General features: G+C 34.0%; 1 protein-coding gene and 1 non-coding gene across 2 annotated transcripts in view; one reads left to right on the forward strand and one right to left on the reverse strand.

Moving 5' to 3' along the window:
• Positions 1–25,716, forward strand: part of LOC111050734 (dual 3',5'-cyclic-AMP and -GMP phosphodiesterase 11A) — a 99,368-nt gene that overhangs the window by 58,423 nt on the left and 15,229 nt on the right. The window contains exons 2-17 of the mRNA XM_039427212.1: positions 5,771–5,988; positions 6,339–6,599; positions 7,903–8,116; positions 13,888–14,115; positions 14,973–15,137; positions 15,464–15,553; positions 16,269–16,406; positions 17,020–17,096; positions 17,641–17,822; positions 18,467–18,534; positions 18,899–18,991; positions 19,763–19,813; positions 20,325–20,471; positions 21,892–21,999; positions 23,885–23,994; positions 24,420–24,510. Coding sequence (XP_039283146.1) covers positions 5,831–5,988; positions 6,339–6,599; positions 7,903–8,116; positions 13,888–14,115; positions 14,973–15,137; positions 15,464–15,553; positions 16,269–16,406; positions 17,020–17,096; positions 17,641–17,822; positions 18,467–18,534; positions 18,899–18,991; positions 19,763–19,813; positions 20,325–20,471; positions 21,892–21,999; positions 23,885–23,994; positions 24,420–24,510 — 2,181 coding nt within the window. The 5' untranslated portion in view covers positions 5,771–5,830. The remainder of the gene's footprint in view (positions 1–5,770; positions 5,989–6,338; positions 6,600–7,902; positions 8,117–13,887; positions 14,116–14,972; positions 15,138–15,463; positions 15,554–16,268; positions 16,407–17,019; positions 17,097–17,640; positions 17,823–18,466; positions 18,535–18,898; positions 18,992–19,762; positions 19,814–20,324; positions 20,472–21,891; positions 22,000–23,884; positions 23,995–24,419; positions 24,511–25,716) is intronic.
• On the reverse strand, positions 2,836–2,907 carry Trnam-cau. The gene has a single exon. It is a non-coding gene; the product is annotated as a tRNA-Met (tRNA).

Raw genomic sequence — 25,716 nt, forward strand, 5'->3', positions numbered from 1 at the left:
CCGCAACTTTTAATTATACATAGTTGGTAAACATTATGGAAAAAGCAAAATATTTCTTTCACAAGAATAATTTGACTGTAGGTTTCATTGGGCATTCTATTTGAAATGAAAAATGTCTGTCGCTTCAACATGTTTGTCCCTCATATGAATCAAAATTCATTTTTTCAAATAAGAAGGTTATCATATAATGGATAATTTCGATACAGAGTTCCAAGAGAAAATGAATGGCGAAAACCGCACATTGATATATCTCAACCCGTATCAATTGATGTAAAAGTTGTAAATTATGTTCTATATTAACCAGCTGAAATAATGTGTCAGCGCATGAAGGTCTGTCTGTGTGATAGCTTCCAGAAAGTCTCGGCTGCATGCAATTGCATGCAATAAATTCTCCAGCTGACTAAATGATAGATCACAACAACTTTTTTCCTACGCACTTTCAATGTTATTTTTATATCCTGAAAAAGGACGAAGGAGTGAGTCAATTTTGTTGTCCAACGAACATGACCTGTGAAAGGATTCGAAGAATACGTGTTCAAAATTTGAAGCTGATTGATCAATTATTTCTAAAGTTATTGTAGAACATACAAACAGGTATTTCTATGTGATAGCTTCCAGAAAGTCTCAGCTGCATGCAATAAATTGCATGCAATAAATTCTCCAGCTGACTAAATGATAGATCACAACAACTTTTTTCCTACGCACTTTCAATGTTATTTTTATATCCTGAAAAAGGACGAAGGAGTGAGTCAATTTTGTTGTCCAACGAACATGACCTGTGAAAGGATTCGAAGAATACGTGTTCAAAATTTGAAGCTGACTGATCAATTATTTCTAAAGTTATTGTAGAACATACAAACAGACGGACGACGACTTTGGCTTTCAGTAAGTTAAAAGTGAGAACTCTCTAACGCTCGTTCAATAAAAGTGTGTGATTAATAATGTAGGTTGAAACAAGTCTAATGACTATAAACGAGAGTATGACTGATAAACCCACCTGTGTAGTACAGTCATAAGCAGTGTGCCAGTGTACTAATAATATTAGAATTTGAATAGGAGACCCTATGGAAGATTCTCTTGTATGAAGCATTTATTAGAATTATAGGACAGAAAAAAGTTGCTCATTAGTCCCTAGACTAGATAGTAATCTATCGTTGAATATAAAAAAAGAGAGTTGACGGGGAAAAAGGTGTGTGTGTGTGTATAAGTGTATGTGCGTCTGTGTACACGATATCTCATCTCCCAATTAACGGAATGACTTGAAATTTTGAACGTAAGGTCCTTACAATATAAAGATCCGACACGAACAATTTCGATGAAATGCGATCCAAGATGGCGGCTAAAATGGCGAAAATGTTGTTAAAAACAGGGTTTTTCGCGATTTTCTCGAAAACGGCTCCAACGATTTTGATTAAAGTTATACCTGTAATAGTCATCGATAAGCTCTATCAACTGCCACTAGTCCCATATCTGTAAAAATTTCAGGAGCTCCGCCCCATCTATGCAAAGTTTGATTTTAGATTCTTAATTATCAAGCTTCAGATACAATTTAAACAAAAAATTTCGAGTGGAATAGATTGAGCATGAGAATCTTTACAATTAATGTTCAGTAACATTTTCACCTAGAATTAAAAATAAACTCGAAAATCGAGAAAATGTGATTATCCAATTGCAAACTATTGGCAAATGTTGATTCTATTAAATGATTCACTATGAAGAAATAACAGACCTCGTGTGTCTCCAGCGTTATTACCCTGTCACCAGCTGGCTCTAATCTTTGAATAGTAGACTTGAGATACGCGGGAACTCTACCGTAGCGTCGGGTGAACAATTTTCATAACGGCAAGGAAAGTTGTGTGAGTGCGCCACACCAGATTTTTTATAAGAAAAATCTCATTGCTATTGCAGTGCTATTCTCTCATCCCTTATATATTTCTTGACTTACATAGTACAATATAACGAACATATGGCATTGGATGCTAATTTTTGTGGCTGATCCAGCCACAAAAAAAATCAGTTCCATTTCGGGGGGGATAGATCTCCATACCGAACCTCCCCCCCCCCCCATGGATACAACACTGAATGAGAAGTCATTATAACAAAAATAGTCTACCTATTTGTATACTGATATTGTGATTTAGAGAGAAGACAACGAAATGAAGAGCATGAACAAGGAAAAAATTGAGACAAAAGGAATATTTTGAATTGGTTTCATATTATGATACAATAATTACAAAGGCCAATAACAAAAATAAAAATACACTATCTAAACTGTAATATGCACTGACTGCTAACAACTATCTCTCTCATGTCTCAACAAAGACTTGAATATTATATTAAATATAGTCCCTATATTTTCAAAAATTCATACCACAAGATAAATTGACAGAATAGAAGTATTATTGATAAATAATGACATTGACAATAATCATAATTAATTATTATTAACTTAAAAAAACAATTTCTCGCTCCAATAATACTGTAATTATTTAATATCGATATTCGATATTTTAAAATGATAGTCAACTATTTTATATTATCCACAGTTTTAAACATTCCATCGGCAATTAAGTCGAACGAATTAATAACGAAATAGCAATGAGGAAACTATTGTGATAGAGAATTTAGATTTACAGTACTTTTTTACTATTATATTCGAAACTATTTGAATCTACTACCAGAAAATAAAAAATTGTACTAAAATGTTGGACCATTTTGATTGTTATGGAAAGTGCATGCCGAGCAAATTATTAAAATAATAAATAAAATAACGTTTTCCAACTGGGAATGCATTATTGAAGGGAAAGATTTAATTCTCAAAGAGCAAAAAAATTCTAGCAGAACGTGGTTTCGATCCACGGACCTCTGGGTTATGGGCCCAGCACGCTTCCACTGCGCCACTCTGCTTCGTGCGTACCAAGTCGAAAATAGCGCTACTTGGATACTGACCTACTCTAACCTCACAAACTGTTACAAGAGCAATCATAAGAAAATATTAATTGTAGAATCTAAGGATTTAAAACGAATATTATTATTATTACCATCATGCCTACCTTCGAGGATTATTTTTTATGGATAAAATCGGAATATTTCTCAAACAATAAGTTTCCTTTATTTTAAAACTCCTTTTATTTATTCCATCTCATTCCTCATTCTAAATCACAACTGTGTCACTACGACACGACAGTGTACTTAGTTTAGCCTTCTACGCCCAATTCACATACTATATAGGCAACACGCAGGTTACCGAATCTAAAAAGATGAGGTACATCTTACCTCACACCAGGAAATCTCTGATGTACAAAGTACGGGAAAAATCTAATTTCCCCACAAGTGAAAGTTTATTTGGAATAAAATAAAATTCGCATTCAGTTCGAATCGCATTCGCATTCAATGGAATCGACTCTTTATATTATTATTAATGAGTCAATGAATTCATCAATAATAGTCATAATTCATCATTGATGAGCATCATAATATAGCATTGATTTTCGATTTTCACAAATTATGACACATCCAAGAAAATGGTTATTGTAAAGTTCAAACTCTGTAAATATTCAATGAAAAAATCAATACCATGTACTCTCAACTTTTTCAGGGATGGGTCACATGTTTCTCCATTATTGTGACTATAAACTATTATTGGCTTTTGACGACTCTGTATGAGATTTTAATTGTTTGTTTATTTGGGTTTCAATTATTTATCTAGACATTGGTTTCTACTCAGTGGCGTAACGTTTCCAAACCGGGCCCCCCAGCAAAAAAAATTCCGGGCCCCTCTTCTAAAATCGTACCACCTTTCTCCAGCCCCCTTCTCCCTTAATCCCAAGCATTAAACTCCAATGTGAACGTACATCTTTCATGAGTGAATTACATAGCTTAGTTGAAAAAATAAAACTTGTTCTCGATTGAATTCTACAATTCAAGTCAAGAATTACTGTTTTAAGCTACAAATAAAGAATTCAACCTTTAGAGCTAGAACTAGAGTTAGTAATTAGTATCTAGTACCACTGAATGCGAATGGGAATTGTAAATGAAATGATGAATTGAGTAAGCTATTATATAGTATTTATATTTACGGCTCCCCTGCCACACTATATGGTATAATATACGTTCAGGAATTCAATGGGAAAATAATTTCTTTCCTCCAATGCTTACTTAAAGATAAAAAATAAAGATAACCAATTGAACCATTCTAACAATCTTTGTTTAAATCAGAGAGAAAAGAAGTAAATCTCATCTATAAGTAAGTGGTTTGAATAGTCTAGTCTGGATTGTCTCACCGGATGTACAAATTTTAATGATTTGTAAACAAACAACTTTCCTAATTTTTCAATAAGCTCACTACCAGCACACAATTATTGAAGCTCTGTCAATGGAACTATAATTATTATTACGAGTAGATTTGAACAATGATTGTTTTTCTTTCTTGCCTTATTCATTATTTTCTACTTGTATTCTCTTGATATTAATATAACCAGACTGATAACATTGTTCTATTGCATATTTCTTCTTACACAATGAATGAAACCTGTCATTTTTCACAATAAAACTTCTGCTTTTTTATCAAAAGTTACTTCCATGATTATTTAATTTTTCTTTTTAAAGTATGCAATATATAATTATCATTTCGGGCCCTAACCCGGGCCCCCTAGACCGGGTAATTTTAATTTTTCAGAAAACCTATATTAGCCTACATATTATTCGGGCCCTAGCCCGCGCCCCCCAGGGACTCGGGGCCCCGCGCCGCGGAGGCAGCGGGGGTGTACGTTACGCCACTGTTTCTACTAATTTGAATTTCTTATTATCTAATTTCTTTCTTAATTCACCGAGGATGATTATTTATGCCTATTTTGAGTTCTTCATGATTTCAGTGATCAGGTTTACAGCACAAGTTTTCAATCGTCAAGTTTCTAGTTTGTGATACTTATTTTGCTTGAGTGGTCATCTCTATCTATCTATGTATACTATTATGAAGGGATGAATTGGCTTGTACATAATACGGGATAAGAAGAACACGATTGACGCATCATCACTTATGATCTATACTGAACTGATTGACCTGAAATTTCACATTCAGATTCTGGTTTTACGGAGGATGGTTATAGGTATATTTTCATTCTTATCAATCAATCGATTTCAATTCAATAATTAAAAGAAATTCATCTAGCCTAATTTGCGATTCAATTTTCAAGCAGCATTAAAAGCCCAACCAAACAGCTTTCTCCAAATGATTCCGTGGCGTGATTGGTAGGCTAGCACTCACGATTGATGAATCTGGTTGCGGGTTCGAGACCAGACAAACTCATTTTTTGCTAAAAATGTACAACTCTCATAAAGATTATACAAATAAATTTTAACAAAACAATAAATAATTATACATTTTTTTATGGAATTAAGGAGGTTTAATTATTAATAAAACCAAATTTTCACCGGATTACCTGCTAGTAAAAAGTAAATTGAAAATGTTTGATCTATTTTTATTGCAATAATTATTCAACTCGGTGATGTATCATATTCTTCATTCGTAACAGGAATCCAGTGTTTTCGGCCATGTATACTTGTTTCGGAGTCAGGATGATGATTTGGTATTTAATATGGTACCCAACCTGGATTTATAATGTTTTATAAATCTAGAAGAAAAATTTCTTTTATGCCCTAGATATAAGTGGATTGTATTTTACAACACAAAATTTTCCCGGTGAAAAGCACGGGTTGCCTGCAATTTAATTAACTATACAAATCGATCTAATTTGTTTCCTTGTTTCAGAGATCGTAAGTATGGACGTGTATTGCCGCTGAGTGCGTCTGCCAAAAGTAAAGAGAGCAAATGACTCAACTGACGTTCACCGAAGTGGAAGAATGGTTGGACTCGCACCCGGACATGAGTCAGGACTACTTCCTGCGCAAAACAGATCTCGGCCTCGTCAACAACTGGCTCGTCTCACATGGGTTCCTCACCATCAACGACTACGTCACTGGAAACAGGTAGTGTATCTGTTCTAAACTACCTACCTTTCTTAATTCTGAGGGTAATGCTCATGAACTTCAGGCTATTCAATGAATTATCCATAACATATTATTTTATTTCACTCACTATATTAGTCTTTCTCATTGAAAATGATGAAATTGTGTATGGGAGAAAGTATGTTCATTAACAATGATCAAAGGCGTCTCAACAAAATTGTTAAAATTCCTTATCTTGTAGCCGAATGTATCACATTGGTGATTTTAGTTTAAAGAACTTGAGTGTGGGAGTAGTAGAACAAGACAAAATTACATTGTGTTTCAATCCACTTTGATTCTTCATTTTGTTGTTGGGGTGCGATGCAAAACAGTCGTCGAGGCTCAGACACGTCTGGAAACGTGAGCCCGAACGGAGGCTACTCGGAGGAGCAGACGACCACCGTGGCCCACCAGGGTCCGGCCGGGCCCACCATCCTGGTGCAAGGCCACCATCGCCGCAATAGCTCCAAGCGCTGTCTGCGACACGACTTCGCAAGATCCAAGAGTCGCAGCGTCTACAGAACGCACGAGATTCTCAGCCAGAACACGCCCACCTCTTCTAGTCGGCGCTCCTCTCTCAAGGATATGCGCAAGTACGAATCCTTGCTCACTATTTCAGAATCATTTCCATTCTTATAGTGGAGAGCTGAGTAAGATCATTTGTAATATCATCCCACAAAAATTCTAAGATTCATTACTAAGGTATGGCATAGAGTAGAGGAAACTATATTATTTCTGTCATCCCTGGGTACGGTGAAGTACATTCTTTCAAGTTATACATATACGGTAGTGATATGGAAGCTCACGATACCTTGGAAAAATGTTTCAGTAGGTAATGAAATTTCGAATGAGGAAGTTGTATATACTGTGATCAGCATAGATCAAAATCGAATTGAGCCAGTTCCAAGTGAGTACTGAATCTTATGCAGACTCACGGCATTATCATTTCAATAATTAATATAATTTGAAAATTATTGTCTTCGTACCGGCAATATTCAATACAATATACGACAGCAAATATTATTGAAATTTCTGATCACCTACTGTCTTGCTTCAATAACTAGTTTTCGGATGAGTTGCTTCTTGTTATTTGTATTATTAATCAAGATTTAAAGAGAGTTAAAGCCATCTAATAAAACCGTTTGTTATTGAATAGAGACAATGGAAGCGCCTCTATTCAGTATTGGTGAGAAGAAGAAGACAATGACAGATTGGCATGCTGGAGTGATGGAATTACTTATTATGCAAAATCTTATTGACTCATTGAACATGCATAAACAAGAGTGTATGGTCTGAATTTAACAATCTGTATGGCTTTGAAATGAAACACCATTCTTGAAATGAATTCACACATTCTTGATCACAATGAATCTTACTAAACCCCTGAACGATATCCTTTATCTTTTTATTAATCATTGAATTCTTCTATTTATCGATATCTGTTGATTATTTTTAGCAATTAAAACAAATATTGTTTCTATCCAGTTGTTCTCCGATAAATCCAATTTGTAGAACCAGCTAATCTGGGCATTTTAACTCGTATGTTAAAATTAGCAGCACAAAATCACGAGCTTAACAGAAAATTGGTAGAGAGAAAGTGAAAAATTGAGGCAGTAACCACGGTAGTAGCAGAGGCTCAACACTGGATAAAAATCGCGATAACAGGATTCCCAGTGATTTTTTGCGGCTGCAAATTTTTGTTACCACACGCTCTCGAATATTGATTCGGACTCTATTGGGCTCTGGTGAGAGGAACATGTTTGTGGTTTACACTTTCTAATCCAGGGTGGGTTTACAACACATGTCGAGCTCACTTTCACCCGACACAGTAGTGCGTTTTCATGCTTGGTTTGATTGTTTGGATGGTGGTGGGTTGGTGACCTGGCATTTTTTCAGGTACACCTCGCTGCCCCCCAATTCCATCAACATGCTGTCGCTGCTGATTGAATCGAAGGTGCGACTGCCGCAGTGCATGACACACAGTCGCGCCACCAAACGCGAACAGCTGCGCGTGCAGGGCGAACGCGACTTCTTCTTGGGAATCGTCAGAGATGTCGCTACCGATCTCGACCTCAAATCACTCTCGCAGAAGACTGTCGACAATCTCACAGTCAGTATCAACTACATAATTATTTTTATTATTCTTGAAACTCGATGTTGCATAATTTGTCTAATGATCTCCAATACTAAATACTAAATGCTTGTTATTAATACCTTGAACATTCAAAAAGCCCACCTTGAGTCCTGAGTACACTTTAGATTCCGCAGTTGACTCATAAGAATGAATTATTCTTACAATAATGAATTATTATTGTATGCCTAGTATTATTGAATTTACCAACAAATTACCTATGTTTTCCACATTAAATAAATTTTCCTTCCTCTTGGATTCACTGTGCATGTTTAAATAAATAATTAGGTAACATAAAGTTGATGAGGGATTATCATAGAACGAAGGGAGAATACATGCTGGAACTACAGAGAGATGAGGAATATTAGGACATATAGAAACTGGAAGAGAAAGAAAACCCTATGTCTTGATCAAATTTTTAAGGTAGGACTTAGCCTATATAGAAATTTTAAAAGCTCAACTAACAAGCTTTTCGTCTTTTTTAGAATAGCTGGTGGCAGAAAAAATGCTGGTGCTTTCTGAATGATAACGGGTAGTGAGCTTAATTTTAATGGAATAAGTCCACGTTGGATATTAAATTGTTGTTACACGGAATAAACTGACAGAATCCGGAATGGAATTGTCGGGCTTGAAAGGGAAGCTCGTGTGGGAGCTGCACTTTTTGCTCAAGCCCCTTCATCAGCCACTGAAACCTACAATACCTATATATGCGTGTTATATCGTTGTCTATATCATACAACATTGAAAATCCTCCAAGCCAAAGCTTTCACCGACAACGGTTAGGTGCTGGCTCTCAGCCTCAGCTCTCTACTGTTCTTCTAAGTACACACCGCACCATGCGGATCTAGCTTTCAGAATAAATTTGTGCACAAAGCGTTTTCAAACATGACTACTACTTGTTAGACTACTGAGCCGCAGCAAAACATCGCTAACAAAACTTAATTTCTCATGGGAAATACCAACTACTATAAATTCCCCATTCATTAAGTATGTACGTAGCACTACAGATGTACGGTTGTAAAAAACTTGGGTCGAACGCATTAGGATAGAAATTCACAGAATTATTAATTTGAGGAGGAAATCCACATTGTTTGTAGTGCACACCTAAACATCACGTTCCACTCTGTTTAGCAGGGTTTGCAACATGAATTCATAATAGTATGAGCTGCCGAAAAATGTTCATTCAATTTTTTTTTCACTGATGGTTTCATTTATTCGAATCATACAAAAAATGCAAAAACAAATCAAGGAAATATATTTCCCCACTTAGTCTATAAATCCGTGTGTGGGGAAAGAATTCCTACCTAGAAAAGCCTTAAGAAATACAGTATAATCGAAATCATTTCTTGAAAAACTTTTAAATTTTACTTTTTTTTAACAAAGAATAAACTTTAATCAAACAATAACTTCAAATGTAGAAAATAAAATAGGTTAAATCTATTACTGATATAGGTTGGTGCTATAAGGTCGAAAGAGTTAACAGAGCGCTGCATCAAAAACAAGAAACTAAACACAAGCAAGAAGAGAGAGAAAAAAAGAAAAAATAAAGTAACACGTAAAAACTAATAGCTTATAACAAAATGAAAAATGGGAATATCTTTAGACGAATATCTAAGACGGAACCTAGGTGTACGGTGAATTGACAAGGGCCTCCGAAGCATCCCTGCCAATGTTGAATAGCCATTGGACTATTTTTCTTTTGTAAACAGGTACACTGCGCCCCTCAGCCTCCTGGATTGATGTAGGCAAATTTCGGTAGAGGAGGTGCACAATGTGTAATGGGGTGTTATTTGCTGAAGCTAAAGTGGCTCCAGGAGTACCAAATCTGAAATTTAATCTATGTCTAGTTTGGTAATTGTGTGGTGATTCAGTAAATATTTGTGCTTTGTAGGATTTGGTAAAGGAGAGGAGGGTTTTATGTATATTTGTCTGATATTAAGGACATGGAATTTGGAAAAAATTTGTTGTGTAGGGTATCGCATGGGTTTATTTAAAATTATTTTTTCCTACAGTTACCTTGAAAAGTGGCCATTCCTGCACTGATTACAGAACGCAAAGAATCACTTTTCCGCTCTAGTGCGGGAAAAATTTTTTCTGCACTCCAGATTTGCAACATGGCAACGCAAAATAGTTAGTAGGTTATATGGAGCACCAGTGCAGCAAACTCAAAATCAAGTTGGTAACTGTGGTATAGTGTGGTATAGTGTTGTGGTGCACGTTATAATAATATGAAGGCAGTGGACAACAGTGGATGACAGCGACAGCCACCACATGAGTGACAGCCGCCTTCATTCATTTACTACTACATTATTCAATTTTAAATAAATTAAGGTTTTTATTAATAATAAAATTACACAGAAAAACATTTGATGGATTTCAGGCAATTTTACCCATAATTACCCACGTTTCATATTCAATGGTAACTGTAGGAAAAATTTAATGTGAAATACGTGCGCAAAGCTCCTCTGCTGCACTCAAGAAACCATTCCGCCCTCGCCTACGGCTCGGGCGTTAACGTTTCTTTTGTTGCAGCAAACTGTCACTTTGCGCACTAGTTGCACAAATAACTATTATTAGGGTTCTCTGAGTGACAGCAAGAGCCGCAACAACGCCGCCGAGACTCCACCCCACGCCAACACACCTTATTGAAGCAAAGACTGCACATAGGAAAAGTAAACAGTCCTGCAATGCCCCACAGTCAGCACGCCTGCAAGCTGCGAAAAGGCGAACATAAATTTTCTAAGTTTTTTCCTTACTGTTTGAATATGCGGGGCCCATGATAATTTATGGTCTATTGTGACCCCCAAATATTTGTAGGTAATAACACGTTCAATTACGCTGCAATCACAGGCGACCGACCGCAGTACATCACAGGAATGCAGAGCCAAGCGTCGCGGACCAGGATCACTGTCATGTTTAAAAAATATGGGTAGATGTTTAGTTTTTTCTACATTTAGGGTCAAGGTGCTCTGATCCAGCCAACGCTTGACCCTGATCATATCATCCTCCGCCCGCTCGTAAGCCTCATCAGCAAAAAGGAACAATTTACCTCTAATTGCTACTTTCTCCAAGTTATTAATATAGATTAGGAACAGAAGCGGCCCAGTGTATTTCTCTGCACCACTCCATAGTCGATTTCAGTTCTATCACTGTTAATTCCATTTATAGTCACGCATTGCAAACGGTTTTCTAATTAGCTGATAAACCAATCCGTTGATCTAACGTCAATGTATTGTAATTTCCATATCATCTTTTGTCGATCTATGGAATCAAAAGCTTTAGCTAGACCCAGAAAAGTAACCAGGACACGCCTCTTTCCCCCAATTTGGTTGGCAATGTAAGGAATTTGGAGAGAATGTTTTGAACACAATTTTTGACTTTCCAGCTTTGTTGGCACCAGTTAGGGGGTGAACATATCAAAAGTCCCCATCCCTATCCCTTGTGCTAAAGCGATGAGGGTGGTTTAAAAGTATCATTTTTCAATGTTTGGCTTACACGCTTATATCTTGAGAAAAATGCGTTCAACCGACATGACTGACTATTCAGAAATGAAGCTTGATAGATTCTCTACAATATTTGTGTTATGGTGATTAGTGATATCTCCATCAGTTTTCGAGATATAGGCTCTTAAAAGTGTAAAATTGTTTAAATAACAGCTTTCAATCCTATTTTTTTTATGTTCAGGGCCTACAACTCTCCAACAATCCATCATAAAAAGGAATGCTCACCGTAGATTTGTAGAGCTTTGTTGATGCATTATTCCACTGCTTGATGTTTTCCTTATATTGTTATAGCGGATTCAATGCAAGGGGTGAAATTTCTATTTTGTAACAATTGATCACTTGACAATGAAATTTGAGCCTGGAACATCTGGTACACAATTTTTTACTTTGTAGCTTAATGAAGACTAGTTAGGAGGTAAACATAGCCAAAATACGCATCTCTAGCCAGTCTATTGAAGGCGTGGAACTGCTAAGTTGACACTTGTTGCAGAGTTGAAAATTTCACACCCCACATTGAATCCGCTATAACAATAGAAGGAAATCATTAAGTAGTGAAATAATACATCAACTAGAAGAGAAAACAAAGCTCTACAAATCTACGGTGAGCATTCATTTTTATGATGGATTGTTGGAGAGTTGTAGGCCCTGAACATCAAAAAATAGGATTGAAAGTAATTATTTTAACAATTTTACACTTTTAAGAGCCTATATCTCGAAAACTGATGGAGATATCACTAATCACCATAACACAAATATTGTAGAGAATCTATCAAGCTTCATTTCTGAATAGTCAGTCATGTCGGTTGAACGCATTTTTCTCAAGATATAGCCAAACATTGAAAAATGATACTTTTAAACCACCCTCATCGCTTTAGCACAAGGTATAGGGATGAGGACTTTTGATATGTTTACCCCCTAACTGGTGCCAACAAAGCTGGAAAGTCAAAAATTGTGTTCAAAACATTCTCTCCAAATTCCTTTGTCAATTTGTCTATTTTTGCATAACTAAAGATCTCACACTCAACACTGAAGCTGCTGCAACAGTCGTGGGGATGTGCGTAAACTTGTGAAACTATATATCAAATTGAAGAGAATTTAATGCTCTATAAGCTCATGATCAGCATGGATTTTTCCCATCGATATTTAAAAAGTTATAAGAGCGAAAATAGCAAAAAATTGAGGGGAAATGTGTTTTTTTCCAAAATGTCACATATTTAGAGCGGATATCTCGAAAAGTGTAAGAGATATAGAAAAAGTTGTGAAATCAATATTATCGGAAATTATGTAAGCTTTAATTTCTTATAAAATAGTCATGTCTGTAAAATGCATAGTTTTCGAGTTATATTCGAGAAAACAAAAAATGGTACCTTTGAACCACCCCCACCCCCTTAGCAAAGGGGGTAGGGGTGGGGAATTTTTATATGTTCACCTCCTCACTATCCTAAACAGAACTGTGAGGTCAAAAATTGTCTTCCAAATTTTTCCCTCTATACCCTTTTTTGAGTGAGCATTTTTTGCCTGGACTATCTATCTTTGAAACTAAATAAAATCATTGGTGTAATACAGAGCAGTTGCAAAAAAACCCATGAGGTGCATTTTTTTGCTTCTGTAATAAAGATTCTCACTGACAAGTTGTAGTAGTAGTGAATTTCTATGTTATAGACATTCATATATTATATAGGAAAGAAAGAAGTGCATAATCTCTCATTCGTAGGAATAATAAGAAACTAGTTTCGGTTGTTACGCGATTACTATAACTGCTGTAAGGTACTACATCGAGCTACTATAAATCCCATAACAATAAGTTAAAATAATGTATGAAAAAAAGGAATTGTCCAAATCAATCAATCAACTCTGAAATTATGAATAATAGCAAAATATTTCTTATTATTATATTATCAAATCTGAGTGTGCATGCTAATAGAATCATTAAGAGATTCTAATATCAAATTCGTTGCTTAATTTTTAAGTAGTATGTACTTTAGGATATTGGGAGTTTGGAAGTGAGGGGATGGAGAGGTATAGTAAACGATAGAGATGCGTGGAGGTTGATGGTTGCGAAGGGCAAGTGATAGGCTGTAGCGCCATACAAGAAGAAGATGTATTTTAGGAGAGAGAAAACTAGCCTGTCAGTCTTTAGACTAGATAGGTATAGTATTGACTAACAAAAAATAGAGTTTCAAGGTAAACTCTAGAGTATTTTATGCAGCCTTTAGGGGTGTTTTAGAACTGTGTGGATGTTTTCAGGTGCTGCTAGACGCAGACGGCGCTTCGCTGTTCCTGGTGGAGGGACCGAGAGGTGGAAGACAGACGCTGGTGTCGAAGGTGTTCGACGTGCATAGCGGTGCCAGCCGCTTCCTGCTGCCGGGAGGAGGGGCATCCACTGACAACGAGGTGCAGGTGCCCTGGGGGGTCGGCGTGCTAGGTCATGTCGCCGACACCGGAGAGACTGTCAATCTGCAAATCGCCTGCGAGGTCACAACTCTCATTCCAATTTATTTCCACTTGACATTTTTGTTCGCGACTTTTTCCCAGTAGTGCAGAAAGTCATTTTCTTTGTATTATATTTGTTTTATTCTATGAAATTTACTATAATAATGATATTACAAAAATATCCCATTAAAATTTATCTTGTAGACTAGGAGAGATTCAGATACAATATATTCGTATTTTCTCAATTTTCTAGATTTAAAATATAACCACTGATGTACAGTAACAAACAATTGGAGATTGGTTACACAGTTTCTCAACTATTGGATAAAATAATCATAAAATTTTGCCTTTTTCTACTTTCTAGAAAAACTCAGTTACAACTTGATCTAATTAATTAAAGATTATGTAAGGATTGCAGAGATGTTGACATTGGTTACAGATCGAAATGTGGACTTGCAGAGTTTCTTGACGATTAAAATATCAAATAATAGTATTGCATTATTTCTACTTTGTTGAAATCTCAAAGTAGAAGTTTGTTTTTATGTATTAAATTTAATCAGCAGCCTTGAAGGAACAATGGATATCCAACACAAGAAATTCTTTTTTTACTCATGAAATAGAGTTTTGAAATGGAGTCACGTAGTTTTATCGAGTGATCTGAGATACATGATTGAAATAATTATTCCTGAGAATGGATTTACAGAATCATTGTATGGAATACATAAGCACAAACTATAATCAAACAGATCAAATTTATAGAATAAATTTATTAGATAAATTTGACTAACAGATAACTCATTCATACAATAAATTGTTTTATACTGGTTTGAGTACTGATTGACTTGTACGAGTTTGTCGACAGTAGTATCCTACAACCTATAAATTCGACCAATTTCCAGGACCCAAGGTTTGATGACGAGGTTGATCGCATAATGGGCTATCACACTGAATCACTGCTCTGCATGCCTGTGAGAAACGCATATGACGAAATTATCGCTGTTGCCCAGGTCATTAACAAAAATCCTGATCGAGACGATGGCCATTTCACTTGCAAGGACGAAAAGGTATGTGATTTTGCATTTTTTTAAATAGGTCTATAGATTACATATCACGACATATCGTTTATGACCTATTGAAAAGTGATTTTTGTATAAGTACGCGCTGTGCGTTGTAAGGCTACTTCTGAAGAGAAGCATCATCATTCAGGTGAATGTAGAATGAATGTATGGAGCCTTACCAACTTATTTTACTTTTGAAGCTGCTTTTCATTTTCATTCCATTATATCTTCAAAACTTCAGACATCAAGTGCAAAATTCATCTTTATCAATTTATGAAATCATAACTATTTCTGTTGTTAAAAAATAACCTGAAAACTTTTTATTATTCCAGCTTTTTGAAACTTATCTACAATTCGTCGGAATAGCTTTGACAAACGCACAAATAGTGGAGACATCTAGACAGGAGTATGATAGGAACAGGGTAAGTTTTATTCACTTCAAGTGAATTCCCAATCATTCACCTTTGTATAGATCATTAATTAGATGCCCTCTGCATGGATAGATTTTCCTCCTGATATAATTTCAGCTTTGATTTTTTTATAATTTCAGCAACTTATTTTGAGTGTTATTGTTATTCTTACAAGTTTAATATATAATACAAGAGGTAGGTAGTCTATAAATCTGTTATTGCAGGTTTGAAGCATATTCATTTGGCTGTTGAAGTTTTTGCTGCAAATATTACTTAAACAGTACCCTATACTATACTGGTACTGGAATTCGAAGCATACTTGTATATTTAAAATGATTTGCATCCAATCGGCATGATTGGATACATATTATAATCATGATAGCCTACATTGAACACATTGTATAATAATCATTCAGATTGAAACTTGAACAAGAATGCCAAATATCTAAACAATTATTAAGTAGTAATCATCCAATAAACTAAGTAAGTAATCACTCTAAAAATATTTGAAATCCACAAACACATCCATTTGACAGAATTCATTCGTTGCATATATTTCTTCTAAGCCATGTTCTATTATTCATTATAATAAATGAATAAAGACTTATGATGATTAAATGATCATAAAGAATATCCATGAATGTGGTAGCCTATATTCTCTTTTCATGCTCAAATCACTGTATTTGAATATAAGAAATGTTTCTGAAAGGCTATGGTTTTGTTTCAGAACTTATTAGAAGTTGTACATGATTTGTTTGAAGAACAAACATCGCTGGAAAAAGTTGTTCTGAAAACAATGCAGCGAGCACAAAAACTTTTGAAATGTGAAAGAGCGGCTGTGCTTTTAGTAGAAGAGAACTCTGAGGTAAGTCCCAAGTTTCCTATCTTCATTTGAACAATACGTTTCTGCATTTTCACAGAAACTCGACTTGATCAATTATTCAATCTGTCTCAACTTCGTGAATAACATTAACTCATTCCAGTAGGCTCTTTCGCTTTGTTTGGGAATCAAATTGATCAACCGTAAAGTGTTTCGAGCCGAAAGTTGAATCTAGGCCATCAGCTAATGATCCAAACACCGAACTTAAAAAAGCAAGTAACAAGAGTTTCGAGACTGTGATATTCCAGGATGATGGATTTTGAGAGTAGGACTGTTAGTGGGTGAGATATTGTGATAGATGAATAATATGTTAATGATGAATTTGGAAATTTACGTCACATCACACCATATTGATTAGCTCTGAAATGCTCTTTAATTTATTTCACGCTCATTTGATGAATACGATCTAGAATAAGAATAACTCAATATGATGAGTTGATAATTTTTATCTTATGTTCATTTTGGTATCACAAATTAAAAACACGTACGTAGTCAATCAACATCATTGATCTATTATTTAAAATCAATTCAAGAAACTAGAGTATTAATGTAAAATAAAGGTGATATGATTTGAATAGTTTTCTCTTTCCTCTTGCAGCCAAACACCAAGTTTTCCAAGCTTTTTGAATTGAATTCTCCTTCCAATGGTCCGAATGGCCAGATCTCAAACAACAAGTAAGTTCATTTAAGTCTTGATTATCATTAATTTATTAAATTAAATTTGATATAGGTAGCCTATCTGTTATAACTGAATAGGCATTTAGCTCTGAAATGCTCTTTAATTTATTTCACGCTCATTTGATGAATACGATCTAGAATAAGAATAACTCAATTTGATTGAGAATTTTTTTAATAATTAAACATCCCATCAGATAAAGCCTGAAGGCTATTTTCAATTATTTCAACATAAAAAAGACTATTAACAGCTTGATATAAAACGTAGACTTCTGTAGGTTACACGCTTACGCTCAGGCGTGAAATAAACCATTTGAAACTGACAATGAAATAAATTGATAGGATAAAAATAATCAAGAGATAGTTATGAAAATATGAAAGTGGAATAATAGAACATGGAATGAAACAGTAATTTTGTATTTAATAATATTAATATTAATAATTAAATATATATTATATTTTATCATATATTAATTATTAATACTGTATATACAGTATATTATATATTATTCATGGATAAATAATATAAGTGTGATTTGTAAAGGAGTCGCAACGGCATGGAGAACGGTAACGTGTCGCAGTACCTGCTGGGTTTAGCCGAGAGGGTGGCCGCCTCAGGGGAGGTGATCAACGTGGCCGAGTGTGTGGAGGTCGAGAAGGGGTCCGTCGGAAATGTGCGCTGTCTGCTCGCCATGCCTGTGCGCAACAGAAACTACCAAACCATAGGTCAGACAATCTGCTCTTTTTTCCACCACAATTACTTGATATTCCATTTTCTGGTATGGTGATACAATGTTCTAGCAAGTAGGGATCGGAACGATTGAGTAAATTTTTTTCCATTTAAATAATATGTAAACTTGCAATAACTAATAATTTGCAATTATTGCGAAAACTTGCAATAACCAACTTAACTAATATGAAACATGAATAATGAATGGTTTGAAAATACGTTTTGAAATTAATTCTTAATAAGGCTGCTTCATTCAATGATGACGGGATGATGTCTCACAATCTTCACATTAGATTCATGAGAATAATATTACGCCTATATGCACTCCTACAGACCCTTCTTCTCCCTAAATTTTTTTATCGTCTAGATATAATTTCTTGATAAATTATCATTATTAGTTGAAAATTATCTAGATTGTTTGAATGTGATTTGTGATCATAATTAAACATTATAAATATAAAATATTACCACAATTGAAAGGTTCACAACAGAAAATATGAAGCATATACGGTAAAAAAATGTATTTTTAAAAATTATGAATGGAAAGTCTCCTTCTCTAATTTGATTTATATTATGTATACTTGGCATTGTTTCACTTCTCAACATTATCAAAATGCTAACTTTCAATCGCTTTTCACAGGTGTGGCATGTATCATCAACAAACTGAACAATCTTCCATTTGATGAAGCTGATGAGCAACTTTTTGAGGTGAGTTTGACTAGAAGTTCAATAGGTACCGTAATAATAGATTCGACTTCTTCAAAGTGTTTCAATATTCGAAAAGATTCCTTGCTCACGTCACACTCCATGTAGGCCTACACAAAGTATTTCAATTATCTACGTGTCTATTCATCTTATGTGGAAACTAATTAAATTCTCAATGATGCTGAGAAAAAACTATATTCCTCTCGTGCTTGTAGGTTTTGTCATTGTAAGAGTTTGGGGATTTTCAACTTTGATAAAATTTTCCAATAGAATATATAATTCCAAAAATAGATTTGTTGAGTTTTGCAATTTCTACAAATTTACTGAATTTAACATCTATTTATGAAAACTGGTTGTTTTTTTACAGGCTTTTACCATATTTTGCGGCCTAGGAATTCACAACACTTTGATGTACAACGAAGTTGAAAAGGCAATGGCTCGACAAAAAGTCACAATCGAGGTGAGGCAATTTACAGAGGAAATAATATTTTATAGATTCTTGTTTGAAAAACTATATCCTATGCATCCCAGCAAGCCTCTCTCGATCCTCGTTTCAAATTGAAGGTGTTCTCTCTTGCATGTTATCTTCCAACTATGCTTTCTCCTCCGTTCGTAAAAGAAAACAAAATAATTATTTAATGAAAACTTTAAAAAGTGAATTACTTTCGATAAAAGGTTAATGAAGGTAATACTTTGAAATAGGATAAAACAATCATGTTAACCCATGATTGATAATAAAATCATCCAAATTAATCAGGATAATATTTCTTCAGAAAATGGTTCAAGTACTGCTCGAGAGTCTTGTAAACCGATACCTTCATTTAATTATCATTCATTCATTAATCAAACCAACATATACAGAGAGTCTAAAACTTTCCTTCTTCCCAATTTTATTAAATAGTCAACAATTATTAGATAATTCATTTATACTTGATTTTTCAACGATCTCATTTCAAAAATCAAAGCTCTACAGATATGCCTGATTTATATATTACTAGATCTTATGGTTTATTCATTATGACATTTTTCTATAGAGACAATTCTCTTTAACATTCATTTAGGCTGTTGAAAACATAGGTACGAATTCAAACTCCAAAGCCTTGCAGCCATGATAGGTTGAAATTTTCACAAGATGATGAAAAGCTAGCTTTCTATTATTGATATAAGAATTTAAGCCTAGTCAATATCATTACGGTATATTGATTGTTGAAATTTTGAATTATCATTTCAGGTGCTCTCATACCACGCTACAGCGTCGAATAAAGAAGTTGAAGCTATATTGGTGAGTGTAAAATAGGCTATTATGCCCGGCATCAAATTTGAAATAAAAGTGTAATTATATGCCTAAAATTCTCCAACGAACGCATCTTTTCCTAAACTCATTTCTGAAGTAGATATACGTTTATGAAATTAGAATATTACATTTTCGATTATTAATTCTTATTATAGCAAATTCAACTGAAAAAGATGACTGTAACTATTATCGGTACCACTATTATTCAATAATAGTCACCCAACAATTCTAAAAACAATCAACAGAGCTGATGGGACTCCCACAATGATTATTAAATCTGTATTTCTCGACATAAATCACTTGTATTGTGAAATCTCACTATATTTCCGAAGGAGTACGAAAAAATCGTTGTATCTGAGTAGAGGATCTACTTGATAACGAGGCTACTTTTACAATTTTAGTCTATTATAGTAATAATTCCAATATGATTGAATAAAATTTATAATATACCAATTACATACCTATTATGTGTATTAATAATATAATTTATTTCTCATAGGAAAAGCCTGTACCAGTAGCAGACGAACTAAATCTTTACTCACTATCATTCGATGATTTTTCACTATCAGATGAAGAGATGGTGCTTGCCTCAGTAAGCATGTTTTTGGAACTGGGATTGGTTAAGCGTTTCAATATAGAAAAAGAGGTAAATATTAAATCACAAAATCAACTGGATTCAAGAAAAATTTAGAAAACTTACGTAAAATATGTTTAAAAATTAAATAGTTACCGTAATGAACAGAATAATTAATGTGTTTTAAATGATAGAACAATTTAAAAATACGATACTTTTAAACAAAAGTAATAAAGAAATACAAAAATACCATAAATACCATAAATATATATATATAATATATATATATCTATATATATATCTATATATATAATATATATTTAAAAAATACCATATTTTAGAAAAAATCTGTGATATAAAATGAGCTGACGAAATACAAAATTCAGACCTGGACGATGATGTATCATGAGATACCTGTGATCTGCAGAAATGTTATCAATAATGTGAATAAAAAATGATCTTAAGTGAATGAAGTTGTCTTTAGAATGGATTTAATTTTACACTTTTTCAAACCTAAAATTTCCATTTTGTGTAGTTGAGAAAAAAATTATTATGCCATTATATTATTTTCATAACTTACGCTCAGTTTGCGACAGGAATATATCATTTGTGTGTCACACCATTATGAATAATATTCCTCATGAAATTAGTCAGCCGGGCATATATAAAATATCCAAATACAAAAAAAATCGTTTCAAACTGGCTGAAGACTATGGATGTAGATCAATGTGAGCGGCTGCTACAATCTGCCTACCAACACTAAATTGGCCTACCTAATTTCCTCTTTCTCTCTTTGTCAACAGACTGTCAAGGGTAGACCCTTTTCTCATGGATATATCCTATGCCATTGTGATTGCTCCGTATTCAACGTGTCTGAATGTGTGTGTGTGGTGTGTGTGTGTGTGTGTGTGTGTGTGTGTGTGTGTGTGTGTGTCTTATATTATGTTTAAATAACATAAAATACTATCAGTAGAATAATAAATATTATACAGTTCTGAACTCATTGACCCACGGACAGGCCCATTAGGCCTATGTGGGCAATTATTATTTCATTATTAGGGTTCAGATTTGCTATAAGCAGTGCAATTTTCTCAGATCTAAGGATAAACTATAATTAGTCTAAAGCTCTCTATTTATAACACTATTAATAGATATCAACCTTTATTATTTCTTATAAGATGTATCACTATTATAATTTAATATAAGTATTGTATAGAATTATTGTATTACTCCTTAGGTCATGATGTCTTAAGTTTTATTTTACACAATTGTTACGTTGTGCTGCTTGCATTTTGTGCCCTTTTTAAATATTATAATCATGTATAATTTGGCGAAATAAACTCAATTCAATTTACTGGAAATGGCTGGTATTATCAATAAATAAATGTCGTATCATCGAGGAAAGTGATGAACATTAATATTTTATAGTTTTCAAACTATTCATCTAAAACTCATCCATTAACAATGCATTAATCTTAATCATATTTTTCAGACTTTGTACAGATTCCTCATAACAGTGCGTAGGAATTATCGTGATGTGCCCTATCACAATTGGAGACACGCTTTCAATGTGGCACAAGTCATGTTTGCAATTTTAATGGTAAGTATAGGTAAAATAAAGATATGCAAATTCTATCAATGCAGAGTTTATCACCAAAAAAAAGCATGATGGTGTTCTGGGATTAACAAAATTTTATTGCAAAAGAGTTTTATATTTCTAGTTTTCCCAGGCTTCAAGCATTAATGTTCTTTTTTATTATTATAAAAATCTCTGGTTATTCAAATTGAACCAAGTAGGAGTAGTAATCAAAGCAACACCTCCTCATATACGAATCTCTTCTAAGAATCTAATTCTTAGGTTTTTATTTCAATAATTATAATCTTCCTTTGATCATTTCTTTTAATAAATATTTTTGAACCACTTTTTGCTATTGGAAAAAAAGCCTAGCAGTAGGATATTTTATAATTAATGAATTAATCACTCACTGTGACAACGAGGTCTTTCGGCAGGTCCGCCATCTTCTTGGTTGTACTCATAGAAAAGTAGAAGGTTAAGATGGCAATTTTTAGTGGGCTGTTGGTGTCTATTGGATTAGTGTCTGTTGGTGCTGATGGTGTCTATTGGGTTTGTTGTGGCTGAGAATTGCTATTAGCCCAGTTAACGAAGTGTTATAGAGGAAAAAGTTTGGGAGACAATTTTTGACCCCGCATTTCTGTTTAGGGTAGTAAGGAGGTAAACATTTCAAAAGTCCCCACCCCTACCCACTGTGCTAAGGGGGTGGGGTGGTTCAAAGGTACCATTTTTTGGCTTCACGCATATAACTCGAAAATTATGCATTTTACAGACAAGTAGTGAAATAAATACATCAAATTGAAGAGAAAACAAAGCTCTCTAAATCTACGGTGAGCATTCATTTTCACGATGCATTGTTGGAGAGTTGTAGACCCTGAAACATCAAAAAATAAGATTGAAAGCTGTTATTCTAACAATTTTACACATTTAAGAGCGTATATCTCGAAAACTATTGGAGATATCACAAATCACCACGGAACAAATATTGTAGACAATTTATCAAGCTTTATTTTTGAATAGTTAGTTATGTCGGTTGAACGCATTTTTCTCAAGATATGAGCGTGTAAGCAAAGCATTGAAAACTGCCACCTTCAAACCACCCTCATCCATTTAGCAAATGGGTAGGGGTGAGGACTTTTGATATGTTCACCCCCTAACTGGTCCCAACAAAGCTGCGAAGTCAAAAATTGTGTTCAAAACATTCTCTCCAAATTCCTTTGTCAATTGGTCTATTTTTGCATAACTGAAGATCTCACACTCAAAACTGAAGCTGCTGCAACAGTCGTCGTGGGGATGTGCGTAAACTTGTGAAATTATAAATCAAATTGGAGAGAATTTGATGCTCTATAAGCTCATGATCAACATGGATTTTTCCCATCAATATTCAAAAAGTTATAAGAGCAAAAATAGCAAAAAATTGAGGGAAAATGTGTTTTTTCAAAAATGTCACATCTTTTAGAGCGGGTATCTCGAAAAGTGAAAGAGATATAGAAAACGTTGTTAGATCAAAATTGTAGGAAATTATGTAAGCTTTAATTTCTTATGAAACAGTCATGTCTGTAAAATGCATAATTTTCGAGCTATATGCGAGAAGCCAAAAAATGGTACCTTTGAACCACCCCACCCCCTTAGCACAGGGGGTAGGGGTGGGGACTTTTGATATGTTTACCTCCTCACTACCCTAAACAGGACTGCGGGGTCAAAAATTGTCTTCCAAACTTTTCCCTCTATACACTTTTTTGAGCATTCATAATATTATTCTAATAGCAAAAAGTGATTTAATAATAAGCAGTTTGTGATGGAAAACAACATCGAAAAAAATATGTTTGGTAATTCATAAAATGAATGTATCATTGAGAGTCCTGCAGGTATATTTGAGTGCTGATTTAAATAAGTTTTCTGTTATTTGCAGGGTTGTGAGATGAAAGGGACGTTCAGTGACTTGGAAGTCCTTGGAATGTTTGTTGGATGTCTCTGTCATGACTTGGACCATCGAGGAACTAATAATGCATTCCAACAAAAGTAAATACAATATTTTAATGAGAAATGTCAAAAAAACATAACTGTCCTATTATTTTCAAAATTATATTAAAAATTTAGTATTAAGTTATATCTTTATCAAAAATAACTTAATTCTCATGATATTAATAATTGTTATGAAAATATTATCTTCAATAATAGGATCTGTAATTTATTCGTGATCAACAAAAAACAATCATGTAAAACTTCTGCTTCCAATATCATACTAAAATAGACTACCCTATAATAATATAATTTTTATGATGTAGGCTTGTGAGTTTTTGATGATTATATGCAACATAACATAACATAATATAATCACATATTGCAAATCCTCTCGAGGCATGACATATCGATAATATCTTTATCATTTTCAATATATGAGTAGCATCTATTTTGTTACCACATGAAATATGATGTTGTTGCAGGACTGGATCAGCTCTTGTTCTTCTCTATGGAACAACAAACACAATGGAGCACCATCATTTCAATCATGCAGTCATGATTTTGAGCAGTGAGGTGTGTGCATGTGGTTCAGAGCAATCACTTATTCTTATTTCTCTATTAATATAAAGCTGATTTATTATTGCAGTATTCATCATTGATGTGTGGCCTTCTATTGCTGAAGCAGTAGCCTACATTATTCAATTATTGTACAAAATTATAGCAGGAAGAGTTCGTTCTAAATTAATTAGTAGCAAAATCAATTTATGAGATATATCAATACGCTACAGTTTGAAAGATTTGTGGCTCAAACATATGGAATAGAAGAATAAGTTTTTATATATTACAATATTATTAAATTTTATAGAAGAATTTTCATAGATTACAAGATTATTTCGTCCAAATGATGTGATACAAAAGGTATAGTAGCTTTTAGTAACAATACTATAGTAACAACTTTTAGAACTGGACTGGATAATTTAATGTCTTCCCAAAATTTCTACTAACTGTTTATCATTTTTCCTACAGTTACCTTGAAAAGTGGCCATTCCTGCACTGATTACAAAACGCAAATAATCACTTTTCCGCTCTAGTACGCAAAGTATTACTTTGCGTACTCTTAATACTTTGCGTATTATCTTGCAGCCATCCCAATCAGCTGTTGACATTGTTGACGTGTATTTTGAATGCGAGTTTGTTCTATCTATATTTTTTATGATTTTCAAATAAATAAAAATGAGAACTCATTAAATTATACATTTTGAATATTATTAATTATTCATTACTTCAAATTATATTTTTTTCATTCATAAATTGATTGATGGGAGAATTATTTAGAAATTAAGATTTACTCAAAATTATTCAAATTTTCAAATTAATTGGATTGATTTAATTTTTAATTTGAATAAATTATTGATTATTAATTTTCAATTGGATTATCAAGTTTAAAATAAATTAAATTTGTTATAATAACAAAATTATACAGACAAACATTTGATGGATTTCAGCCATCATTTTACCCATAATCAACCACTTCTCATATTCAATGGTAACTGTAGGAAAAATGTAATGTGAAATACGTGAGCAAAGTTCCTCTGCTGCACTCAAGAAACCATTCCGCCCTCGCCTACGGCTCGTGCGTAAACGTTTCTTTCGGTGCAGCAAACTGACACTTTGCGCACTAGTTGCACAAATAACTATTTCTTATTCGAAGGTATTAATTTCTATTCCCAACATTCTATTGGATCAAATTGAAAAGAAAACAATAAACTAACGAGAGAT

Source organism: Nilaparvata lugens, chromosome 4 (assembly GCF_014356525.2).
Source record: "Nilaparvata lugens isolate BPH chromosome 4, ASM1435652v1, whole genome shotgun sequence".
Taxonomy (NCBI): Eukaryota; Metazoa; Arthropoda; class Insecta; order Hemiptera; family Delphacidae; genus Nilaparvata; species Nilaparvata lugens.